We start from the raw sequence: 12,812 nt of genomic DNA, 5'->3' as shown, positions 1-12,812 counted from the left end.
TCCTTCCTAACCCTCTCTCTGACTCCCTCTCCCCCTGTTACCCCACTTTAACTAAGCCCTCTCTAACCCCCTTCTATCTACCACCTTCTCTCCATCTAAACCCCCCTCCAACCCCTCTCTATCTACTCCCCCCTCTCTCTAACCCAGTGATCCCCAAACTGTGCTCTTTAAGTAATTTTGGACTTCAGCTCCCCGAATCTCAGACTATTGAGTAACATGTCTGAGGCTTCTGGGAGTTGAAGTCCAAAATCTCTTAAAGGACACAGTTTGGGAACCACTGCTGTAACCACCTTATTTAATAATAATAATAATAATAGGATGTATTTATATACCGCCCAATCACTGGGAATCCGAGCAGTTTGTGAAATTCACAGATAGCCAAACTAGACAGGCAGATCAGCTCCTGGCACTGAACAAGCAGAGCTCTGCTATGGAGCCACAACGAACTACATTTCCCAGAATTCCATAGCATTGAGCCAGGGCAGTTAAAGTACTGTCAGACTGGGTTATTTCTGCAGTGTGTATGTAGTCTGAGAGCCCTGCAGAGAGAACAACTGTGGTGCTTTAGAATTTAAGCCCATCTAACCCCCCTCTATCTAAGCCCTCTCTAACCCCCTCTATCTAATTCCCTTATTTAAGTCTCTTCTAAGCCCCCCTCTAACCCCTCTCTATCTTACTCCTCTTTATCTAACCCTAACCCCTTCTAGGTACCCCATCTAGCCCTCCTTCTATAGCCCCCCTTTCTCAAACCCCCTTATTTAACCTCCCTTCTATCTAACCCTATATATTTTTTAAAAAAAAAAAAAAACACAATTTTTTGTGACCTCCATTTTTATAAGTGTCCTACATTTGAAATTGTTGTCCTACATTTGTCCCGGTTTGGAGGTCCTGACTTATGGCAACCCTACCTAAGTCAGAGGTGACAAACTGCACCCACTGGTGCTATACGGCCTGTAGGGGGGGGGGGGCTAAGGTCCTGCCCTAAAAGTTAATTTGGGGGAGGTAATTGACAGGTGATATAAATATATAATAGTTGTGACATAACAAGCAAAACTAAATTTATACATTTAAATTGCAATATCATGCGCACAGTCTAAATGCATTAACATATACATAGCATATGGACACCATACGAGTTCTTAAGCAGTACTGAGACCTTTCCCAATTTTGAAATTTAACACATAGAAGCCAAAGGCTAAAGAAACAGGAATATTTCTGTTTAAACATTATTATTCCAATACAGATACGCCTTAAGGTTTGACTTCCTCTTACCAGCCTCCTGTGGACTGTAGGACTGCCTACCGCTCTTCAGGCAGATGTACATACTCTCCTGAAGATAGTGGTGCATGTTACTGTCCTTAAGGGGGATGATAGTTTCTGTCTCATATTTAGACTTATGCGACATGGGATTTTATCACAACAAGCTTGAAAAGTAGAATTACAGCAATGCAGCAGCAACTGTGGCCATACTTTATCACATGATGCTGTGTCTGTCCAGTAGTTGGTCTGCAGTCCATTTGATGCTGTAGTGCTCCTTTTCATTGATGGGCAAAACCCAGCAATGCCCCCCCCCCAAATGCTGCTTTTTCACTATTGAGTGTCTGATACATTCCTCTCAAAGCAGTTCCAATATGAAGAAAGTCACATGGCAGAGTGGGCATGATTATGCTCCTCTCTCCCCACTTCCCCTTGCTGTTCCCAAACAGGCTATTTTTCTTCTCTTGTTTCTTTTATTGATTTATTACATACTGGATTGACATGATCACACAACTGCACTAAAAATAACTAAAATAAAGATAAATACATACTGAAAGACACACTAGGTAGAGATTAGGGCATATAGAAGTGGGCATGTGGGAGACAGAGGCTGGGTCAGAAGTAGCACCATTGCACAATTGAATGGTTTTTTGCAAGAAGATAGGAAACATGCATAGACCAAGACCATGAGTTCCTGCATGGCAGGGGGTTGGACTGGATGGCCCTTGTGGTCTCTTCCAAATCTATCATTCAATGAGTTATGTAATAATTATTGCCCTCAACCTGGTAGGTTTGCTTTTGCAAGACTAAGGTCTTAGGGATTGTGACACCTGATGAGCCTAGTGTGATGTAGTCTATGAAAGTCATCAATCATTCCTTGTAAATTTTGTGTCAAATTCCTGCCACAGTTGTCCCAATGTTTGCAGCCCAGCATGTCAGGATAAGTGCAAGAATTCTTCAGATGGCATTGGTCTATGCATATTTCCTATCTTCTTGTCAAAAATTCTCACCAAACTCAGGAGGAACAGGGAAAACAGCATGCTGGCAAAGCTTTGGCGATCATACCATGTGTAGTGTCCATCCTTCCATCTCTTAAGCTTGCTCAGGAGATCTTCTAAACATCCACTGTGGTCTATTTTGCCACACTAATTTGGAGACATTCTGTCTCACTACATGAAGGATTCCTCCACAGAAATTTCATGCCCATCTTTTCCTTGAGGTGACTACAAAGTATAAACCGTCCAGTTCTTGTTTCCTCATGTTTTTAAATAATCATGTTAGTTACTCAGACTCTGAAGCTGGGTTAGTGGTTTCATTTGTGAATATTTGCTTGTCAGCTGTTTTCTGCCCACGAGATTCCTATTCTGTGGGCTCCTTGTTTTCCAATAGTTTGCTGGATAAGAAGTAATTTTCCAGCTTTCTGGGAAACCACTGGTGAAGAGATTTGAGGACTATTGAATCTATTCCATTCATTATGGTATCCCACACTCACCATGAGATATTTACAGTGGACCCTTGTTATACGCTGGGGTTTGGTTCCAAGATCCCCCGTGTATAACAAAATCCGTGTATGTTCAAGTCCCATTAAATATAATGACATAGCAAAATGGTGTCCCTAATAAAAAATGGAACATCAAGGTAAATTTATACTCTTTTGGAACATTTTCAAACCGTGTATGCTTAAATCCGTGTATAAAAAATCCGTGTATAAGAAGGGCCAACTGTACTTTTAAAATATATATATATATATTTATAAAGATACAAATAAAAATATATGGGATGGTCTTAGGGCTGTATACAATAAAATCAAGTTAAAATAATATATTTTTTAAAAAAAACATTAAATCATTTATCATTTAAAATAAGGCAAAACCAGTTAAAACAATTTAAGCCATAGTACCTGCACAAATGGGATAAAGTCAATTAGTCTCTGCAGTTTAAATACAGCCGTGGGCAAAGGGCAGCCCCTAGGTTGCATTTGACCGTTGGGCCCAAACATTGTGGCTCCTGAATCTTCTCACTAGTCCCCTAGCCTCACCTCCATCCCAGAACATTTCCAACATGATTTTGAGGCATTTTCCCCCTTAAAGGCATGCAGAACACCCCCCCCCCCAAATCCATGCAAAAATACACTCACCTCATCCCACAAGACCTCAAAACCCCAAATACCTAACTAACCCAGAGTCCTCTATTTTCTTCTGCATCCACTCTCAAAATAGCAACAAGAGGGAGATGCACCTTCACTTTCTGCCACTATTTTGAGAAAGTCTGTAGAAAAAAATCCCTTGATTTTCCTCTCAAGAAGGTAACTTTAGCACGTTACAGACCGCCCAAAAGCGGGCGGTCTGGTGCCGGCTCCATTAGCTATGCCGAGAAGCCCCAGCGGCCAGACCGCGAGGCTTCCCAGTGCAGCTAAAAAGGAGCGCCAAAATGGTGCTCCTTTTTGGCCCCTGGAAGTGGCGCTGCAAGGTGCGCACTCGCGGCGTCACTTCCGCTGCGCCACGTCTGGACGCTATGCATCTAAGACGTAAATATGGCAGCACCCATGTGGACGGGTGCTGCCATTTAGTATGCGCTCCGCGCGTCCTAGGGAGAAGGGCGGTTAGGAAGGTGAGAACAAATGTGAGAATAAATGCTCTTACAAAATATGATGAGAGAGTAGACCCAGATCTGCTTTTTTGTGATTAAAAATGGTGAGGAAGACAGAATGCAAAAACTGGGGAAGTGAGAAAAGCTGCTTAAGAAGGGAAATTTAGGAGAAATGTATTCATGCAGAATGCTGCTTTAAGGGGGAAACCTTAAAAAAGAGACATTCACATTTGGAAATGTTGAGGTGATGGGGTGAAATCTTGATATTCCCAAATAGATTTTCTTGTTTTTGTATGGATTAGCTTTATTGCTACCAGTTCATTCAGAAAACATGTTAGCGTTTGAGAGAAAAGCATTCTTATTAAGTTTCATAAAAGCTGAAATTTTATTCTGTTGGCTTTATATATTTTATGAGAGGATGCATGGATGTGCAGATCTTTGTATATTGGTTAGAATAAATACTTTGAAACAGTCTTTTGGGTGTGAGAAACATAAAATAAAATATACATTAAAATTTTCTTTAAAAAGATCAGTTTTTAATCAGATCTTCACTATGTACATGTGAATACATTTAGGTTGTGTGTATGATATTGTAATTTGAATGTACAGTTCACCCTTGGCTTACGCGGGGGATCCGTTCTGGACCCCTGCCCCACGTAAGCCAAATACCATGCATGCTCAAGCCCCATTCAAGTGAATGGGGCTCATGCATGTGGCAGCAGGGCACGTGTGCCACCCCTTGCACCCTGCACACTACTATGCAGCTTTCAGCATATGCTGAAAGCCGCATATGACGCGGGCGCACTCTATAATTTTAATTTTGCTAGTTGTTCATGTGAAACCTATTAGCATGAGATTCAGCGGTTTATACAGGGTAACATTAGTGCCAAAAAGCATTACTAAGGATTCTGTATGGTGTGAAATCGGAGGAGAAAGTCAATGAAGGGGGTGACACCAGAAGTTACTGTGCTAAGTAACACCAACCCTAGGGATGCCACTGCAGGGGGCAGTGCTTTTTAGAGGTTAAGGTAAAGGCAGTCCCTTGACATGAATGTCTAGTTGTAACTGACTGTAGTGAGCGGTGGTCATCTCTGTTTCTAAGCCAAAGAGCCAGAGTTGTCTAAGGACTGATCTGGTGGTCATGTGGCCAGCATATTACACCCACCAAAGTGCTACCTATTTATTTACTTGCACTTTTACATGCTTTCGAACTGCTAGGTTGGCAGAAGCTGGGACGTGACAGGAGCTCACCCCATCATGCAGTGCTTGGGCCTTGAACTGCCAAATTTCCAATAGTCAGAACTGGCATCTTAACCACTAAGCTGCCACTTCCCATATAGGTGGGGGGGGGGGGGACTGATAAACCACCCCAATCTTGTCTTGTCCCGGTTTTGTGGAAGAGGCTGATGGTAACATGAAGTCAAAGGCTTTCATGGCCTGCACCCATAGTTAGGGTTGCCATAACCTGGCTGCAACCGGGGTTTTCCCGGTTTTGGCGGCACCTGCCTGGTCACGGCACAGGTGCAGCCAAAAACCGGGAAAAGCCCAGTTGCAGCGGGGTTGCTAGGCAACCCTGGGGCCTCGCTGCCCTCCTCCTCCTCCACCGCGCATGGCCGCGCGGAGGAAAAGGAGGGCAGCGAGGCCTGGGGCGGAGGAGGCTGCAGGGAGGCGGCGCCTCTTGGGCGCAGCCGCTCCAACCTCCCTGCCTCCCTGCAGCCTCCTTGCCTCCTTCCTGGTCCCTATGGGAGCCAGGAACGAGGCGAGGCCCCGGCGATCACCGGCGGCCTCCTCGCCTCCTTCCTGGTCACCGGCCCGCGGGGGCCAGGAACGAGGCGAGGCCCCGGCGATCACCGGCCCGCGGGGACCAGGAACGAGGCGAGGCCCCGGCGATCGCCGGCGGCCTCCTCGCCTCCTTCCTGGTCCCCGCGGGGGCCAGGAAGGAGGCGAGGCCCCGGCGATGGCCGGTGGCCTGCTCGCCTCCTTCCTGGTCCCTGCGGGGGCCAAGAAGGAGGCGAGGCCCCGATACTGGCCTCCAATCGCGGCGAGGCCCAAGGCCCAGGTGCGGAGGGAAAGCCTCAAGTGGAGGCTTTCCCTCGCCGCTTGGCTTCCGCTCCCCACCACGATCGCGAGGGGAAATGTAGGACAAAATTTTCAAATGTAGGACACATTTTTGTGTGTCTTACATTTGAAAATTTTGTCCTACATTTTTCCCGGTTTGGAGGTCCGGCACTATGGCAACCCTACCCATAGTTCTGTGTGGTTTTTTCAGGCTATGTGGCCCTGTTCTAGAAGAGTTTGTTCCTGGTGTTTTGCCAGCAGCTGTGGCTGGCATCTTCAGAGAATGGTGACATGGAAGTGAGTGGGGTATATATATATATATATATACTGTGTGACCCTAGTTTGGGAGGAATGATTTCCATGTTAATCTGTGTACAGTGCACCCACATCATATGCTGGCATGCCTGTGTCAGAAGGAGCAGAGCTGCGTGTCCCCGCAGATACAAGCCCCATTCATTTGGGGCTTGAGCATCTGCGTTTTTTCCCTTATGCGGGGGGCAGAACGGATCCCCCACGTAAGGAAGGGGCAACTGTATTGCTCTGCTGTTGAATGGCAAAGCCTCAGGGTGGGAGGATATGCAAAGAGGATTAGTGTCTGTTTAATTAGTGATCATTGTCTCTGGGAAAACCCTGACCCTGGGTGGTTTTCATTTGCATTTTGCTGGGTCTTGATTTTAGTGTTTTTCTGGACTGATAGCCAAACGTTGCTAGCTTGAAGAGTTCACTAGAGTTAGAGGCACGAGACCTCTGTGACTATGGAAAAACTGCAAATAACAAAAACACCTCTCTAGGAATCTCTAGGTCCTCCAGTGCAACTCTGTGGTCAACGTCCGACAGGCACTGGCCATAGAACTGCGCTGGAGGGCATACAAAATGCCTAGTAGCGTGCTGTATATAATCATGTATAAGTCTAGAAATGTAGGTCAAAAATGGTCCCAAAAAACTTGGGTCGACTTATCCAGGGTCAATGTAAGTACTGTATCTTGACTCTTATTGAAAAAGAAGGGGCCATCCCCTGGTGAAAAGCAAGAGCATCATCTGTCCTGGAAGCACTGACTCCATTGCTCTCTCATCCATCCAGCCTTAAGAGTCAGCACAAGGAGTTTTGCTGCTGGGATTTTATAAGTCCATTGACACTGCTTTGCTTTATCCTTTAATTTAACTGTGTATTTTATTCTCGACCTATCCATGGGCCACAGCAAAACCCATTATTGTGGCCCCAAAACTTTCCCTCGACGTATGTATCTGGCCGACTTACAGTCGAGTGCAGAAAGGTATCCTCTCTAGGAATCTCTAGGTCTTTCAGTGCGACTTTTATTTACAGTCAACCATAGAGTTGCGCTGGAGGACCTAGATATTCCTAGAGAGGACACATTAATCAAACCTGTGAATAATCAAAACCACAAATATGGAGGGATGAGTGTATATATATACACACACACACACACCCAGAACATGGCCTTATAGCCTTAAGAGAATGGACAAAAAACTAATGATGGCAGCAACAACCCTATCCCCCCCCTTTCTAGAGTGCCATTTGGTACAGTCCACACTCGCGGGGGCGGGGCTACTTCCAGTCAGAGCAACCGGGAGCGCGCCTAACTCTGTGCGAGAGCGAGCACGCACAGGGACGCGCATGCGCGGTGCCGGTGCGTCGCGCTCTCTCTTTCTCGCAGTCGGCGATGGCGGCGGCGATGGCTGCCTCGCCAAGGGATCCCTCCGGGGACTGGCAGGACTTCTCTGGCTTCCAGCCCCCGGGAGAAGAAGGCGGCGGGGCTCCGGAGGCGGAGTCTCGGGAAGAAGGGGGCTCCTGGGAGGAGAAGGACCTGGCGGCCAAGCTCCCGCTCTGCTTCCAGCCACAGGAGACGGCGACGCTGACGCTGACTCCGGGCTGCGCGGAAGGAGACGGTCGAATGCCCGCTCCTTTGCCTTCTCCCCTCAGCGAACAGAGCGCCCTCCGCGGAGACGAGTGAGTGGCGGGGCCGGGTCTTCTTTCTGGCTCTTTGCTATGGAATTCTGGGAGTTGGAGTTTGTTGTCCGCCCTGGGCCCCACAACAAACTCCAACTCCCAGAATTCCATAGCAAAGAGCCAGGCAAAGAGTTAAAGCGCTGCCAAACCGGGTTATCTCTCCTGTGTGGATGCAGCCCAGGAAAGTGGAGCTCTCCTGAGACAGGCTGGTCTTTCTTCTGCCTCTTCAGGGCTGCAGTCCTGTCACTTTCCCCTCCACCTCTTCCTATAAAATAACAACAGCAACAGCATCTGCCAGGGGTCCTTTGATTGTGAGTTCCTGCATGGCCCTTGAGGTCTCTTCCAGCCCTAGGATTCTGTGGCTCTGTGACATTTCCTCAGGAGCAGCACTCCTTGGGATAACTGACAGTGGTTTTCTCTGCCCCGGAGAGAGAGAGACTAAGACCCAGTGTCTGGCTCAGAATCTGTTTCATTGTGGAAACCCACTGCATTGTTGGAATTGGGCCCAATTAGTGGATGAAAGACGCTGTTCGTTTATTACAGTGCTTCTCTGATGAAGGGGTTTTGGGGTTTTTTTACTCACTGTATGCCAGGAAACACTAAGGAGCTTATCAGACAAGGGAAAGTGGAAGTATAATCCAATGGGAATCCAAAGGCAGTCATGGGGTTTAACGTTATTGCATGATGGTCTACCACTCGCAATTTCGGGCAATGGCATGCTATTTTCAGGCAATGGGAAATCAGTTTGAATGCAATTCAAATTCACTGAACTAGCAAATTCACATGAATGCGTTCTGGCCCCACTTTCCTCCCGTGTGATAAACTCCCAACATGTTTTCTGCAGTTTTCCCCCTTTCTTGGAAACTCTCCATGGACTGGCAGCTGATGGTTTGACAAAGTCCCACCATGATGTTCTTGCAAACAAGCTAGTAAAATGTGGGCTAGACAACGCAGCGGTTAGGTAGGTTATTGTAGGGATGACTTTGGGGCTCATCTGATCAAGGTATTTTTAAATTCACTCTGCTGCTGGTATATTCATCAGATTTGGGATAGTAATCACAGTGTATTTTGAAAGCTGAAATTGTATTTGTTAAATTTTATCTCCAGGATTTGGAATGCTCTCACTGATAATTATGGCAACGTATTGCCAGTTGACTGGAAATCTTCCCACACCAGAACACTGCACTTGCCAACGTTGAATCTTTCTGAAAAGGGGGTGAGTACTACTAGCCTGCTCTGCTTCAGATTGTGATGCAGAAAAAGAAGATCACGCCACAATCAATTAAAGCTATTGCCATAAAATTCTTAATATCCTTATTCCTTCACGGCTTTTCTTTTTGAACTATATCTGATAAATCCCCCAATTCCCAGTAAAAGAATGCTAACATGTAAAAGAAATCAGTGCATTTATAATACTTCACTGCTTTCTTACAGCTGCAGTTTTCTGCATGTTCTGTGTACCTGAATAGCGGGATTGGCTCTCCAACATGAGAATTGGAGCATCTCATTATTCTGTAAAAGTGGGGTTTCTAACATAACATGAATTCTGTCCAAGTATAAAGGAGCAATCCATTCCCACACAGTTAAATGGCTGCACATGTTTAATATGTCGGTAATTGTTGACTGCTTTTTCTCTAGAGGGGGTAATGTCTGTATTCTTTCAGAATGGAAAGGCAAGGTTCTAATGGAAACTGTCAGGATTGGGAATGGATTCAGAAGGCGCCTAAATAGTCCAAAGGTCAGAAGACTCCCATCTAGACTGGGCAATATCGGGGACAACACAGATCTTGTGTATTGCTCCTCTGGACTTAGAAGAATGAACTTTCACTCCATTAAAGTCTAGAACACCTCATTCTGAGCTACTCTTCTTAAGATGAGAAATAAAGCAGTTTACGTTTTTCATAGTGTGCAAAAGCAGATTTAGCTAGTATAGCTACAAGTTCCTAAAAACCAGTGGTAGAGCTTATGGTTGCTGATTTTAAATCTGATTTTAATTATTTTTGTTTGTTTGTTATTTTTTTTAATTGTCTAACTGTATCCTCCTTCCTAACACAGCCAGTGTGTGTCAGACTTGCAGTTTCAGTTCAGCTGAAGATGAGGATAACCAGTTGAAGATGAGGATAACTTTTGACTGTATCATTTTGAAAAGTGAAAATAAGCAGATATGTTACTTGATTAAATAAGAAGGGGCCACTACATTCTCAAGGAAGTTAAAAGAAAGCATATGTTCAGAAAACATCAGGTTCATGCACACCACCTCCTGTCTCCTCTGGAATGCCTGTGAGAAGAAAATCAAAATATTTAACTTTAGTGTTTAACAAACTTAATCTATTGTTAAGTCTGAATCCCAACAAACTGTGGTTAAATGTGAATATACTTTATGAATACAAGCCAGCTTCAAACTATGGTTTATAATCCAGTTTTGTTTCTCTAAACCAAAACTGAACTGAACTACAGTGGACCCTTGTTATACGCTGGGTTTGGTTCCAAGATCCCCCATGGATAACAAAATCCATGGATGCTCGAGTCCCATTAAATATAATGACATAGCAAAATGGTGTCCCTTATTAAAAAAAAATAAATGGAAAATCAAGGTTTGATATTTCAAATTTATACTTTTTTAACATTTTCAAACTGTGGATGCTTGAATCCATGTATAAAAAATCTGGGTATAAGAAGGGCTGACTGTATAATTTCACAGAACTTGGCCATAATAAGAAATTGAAGTTAGTTAAAAATGGAACCAAACCTTTAGTTTTCCTACATAGTTGCACCAGAAGACAGGATGCTCGCAACAATACAAAATAGTTTAGGCTTATTGTTTCTTTCTGTCCTGATAGACTATTTCCTCTCCCATCCCACCTGTCACACAGAGAACCCTGGTGGACAAAGCTGAGGGAGATTACCCCCCATATGCACACATAAACATGCACTCATCCAGCCTGCTATCTGTAATAAACACCAGGTTAGCGTGCTCCTGCGGGATCAACTCCTGAATGGCCTTTGTTCTACCATTCACAGTCCTGGCACTGAGCAGCAGCATTTTCAACTGAGCTGAACTGTCACCACAGCTGTCCAGGCTGTTAGAACTAGGAGATAGTTTGAGGACTACCAGACTGTGAACTGTTGTGAACCTTTTCCCAAAGGTAGTTACAGCTGTCTCCCGTTTCTGTAGTTCTTTGATTGTGATAGCTATTAAGGGAGCAGCTATTGAATAGCCATTAAATATCTGTTAAATAGCTGAGTGGGCATTAAATATGTGTAAACTTGATGAATGCACACTACCATATGTACTCAAGTCAAGGGCAGGTTTTGGGGTCAAATTTATGGATTTTTATATGACCCATGGATAAGTCGAGGGTAAAAGCTAGAGTCATGTAAAAAGGGATCTAAAAGGAGGAAGCAAAGGAAAACAATGCCAAAGAACTTAGAAAATTCAGCAGACATAACTGTTTATGCTCACATTAAAGGTTGGACGGATGAGAGTGTAGATGCAGAGGTGGGGGGGAGGCAATGCTTCTGGGACAGATTATATTATTGCCTTTCACAGAGTATGGTTCCCTTTTAAAAAAAAAGAGTTAAAATACAGTATTTACATTGACCCATGGATAAGGTGACTCTGTTTTTTGGGCCAATATTTTGACTAAAATGTGTAGACCTATACATGAGCATATACAGTGTGTGAGTTTCATTAATCCAATGGGTCCACTGAAGTTAGATCTTACAACTGATAATTAATACTTTTTGCAATTACTACTTAAAATTTGTGGAACAGTAAGCTAGCTTTCACATTTCATAGTATTCTTTCCCAGGCCCAGTTTTAAGAAAGAAAAGGAAGGAAGGAAGGAAGGAAGGAAATTGTAAAGAAAATGGATTCAAATGACTACTGACTTTTATATTGTCAAAGGGAGTGTCCTTTTATTCTTTGTACCAGTATGTTAAATGATAACCTTCAGTCTTCTTCAGTGAGCACAAAGTAACCTTGTTAGTCTGCAGAGAACATCCTGTACAACAATATTAAAACTGTAATGTTATACAGCCCAGGCTTCTTGCAGGTTGGGCATATTTAGCTTGGGGTGAGAGGCATGACAGAAACATATAAAAGTAGGTATACTGTGGATAATGTAGATAGGAAGAAGCATTTTTTTCCCCATTTCTGATAACATTGGAATCTAGGTTCGTCCACTGAAGCTAAGTGGTGACATTTAGAACAGATCAAAGAATTATTTCTAGACAGAACATATAGTTAAGCAATGGAATTGGCTACCATAAAGTAGTGATGGCTGCCGCTATGGATGGCTCTAAAGCAAGATTTAACAAATTCACAGATATGGATCTATCAGTGGCTGTTAGTCATAATATATTCCTTCCATTGTCAGAAGCACTCTGCTTCTGTGTATCCATTTCCGGGGAGCAAAAGGGTTCAGAAGTGCTCATGTCCTGTTTGTAGACGTGTCACAGACAACTATCTGTGGAAGAAATCCCAATAGATTTTAAGATACTTGTTTTTTATGATTATGTGTGAACTAGGTGTTATTGACTCTTACTGTTCACTTCTGTGTATCTTTCGATTCTTCAGATGTAAAAAAAATGTATATGAGCAAATAATCACTTAGAGAAAGTTCTTAGGAAAACTGGCCTGTCTCAAGCATTGCCCAGATATCCCAAGTCTCCCAGATATTTTCATCCCAGATATCCCAAGTCTCCTCTTTGTAGTACATATGCATTCTTCTGTTGGGGGGCATCACCAGACTAAGATTTTTTTTTATTCTCCTGGAGTTTTAAAATCTTTGTACTTTTAATCTCTTTTACATGTTGGTGCTTTTAATTCCAGTTTGAGGTTCTAGTTTTTATTTAACATGGGTTTTTTTATACTTCATATCTGTATTTTTATTATTATTATTAATTGTGTTTTAAGGATGGATGTGTTTTTTTCAGT

General features: G+C 43.8%; 1 protein-coding gene across 8 annotated transcripts in view; it reads left to right on the top strand.

Annotated features, from left to right (window-relative positions):
• Positions 1–7,568: 7,568 nt before the first annotated feature.
• The window catches only part of FEZ2 (fasciculation and elongation protein zeta 2), a 38,671-nt gene continuing 33,427 nt past the window's right edge, over positions 7,569–12,812 (top strand). For all 8 annotated transcript variants that reach the window (XM_089529747.1, XM_089529745.1, XM_089529746.1 and 5 more), the window contains exons 1-2: positions 7,569–7,873; positions 8,981–9,089. In XM_089529747.1, coding sequence (XP_089385873.1) covers positions 7,587–7,873; positions 8,981–9,089 — 396 coding nt within the window. In that variant the 5' untranslated portion in view covers positions 7,569–7,586. The remainder of the gene's footprint in view (positions 7,874–8,980; positions 9,090–12,812) is intronic.

This window comes from Sceloporus occidentalis, unplaced genomic scaffold (assembly GCF_023333645.1).
Source record: "Sceloporus occidentalis isolate IW3139 unplaced genomic scaffold, rSceOcc1.0.p SCAF_6, whole genome shotgun sequence".
Lineage (NCBI taxonomy): Eukaryota > Metazoa > Chordata > Lepidosauria > Squamata > Phrynosomatidae > Sceloporus > Sceloporus occidentalis.
This window is presented reverse-complemented; position numbering and strand designations above follow the sequence as displayed.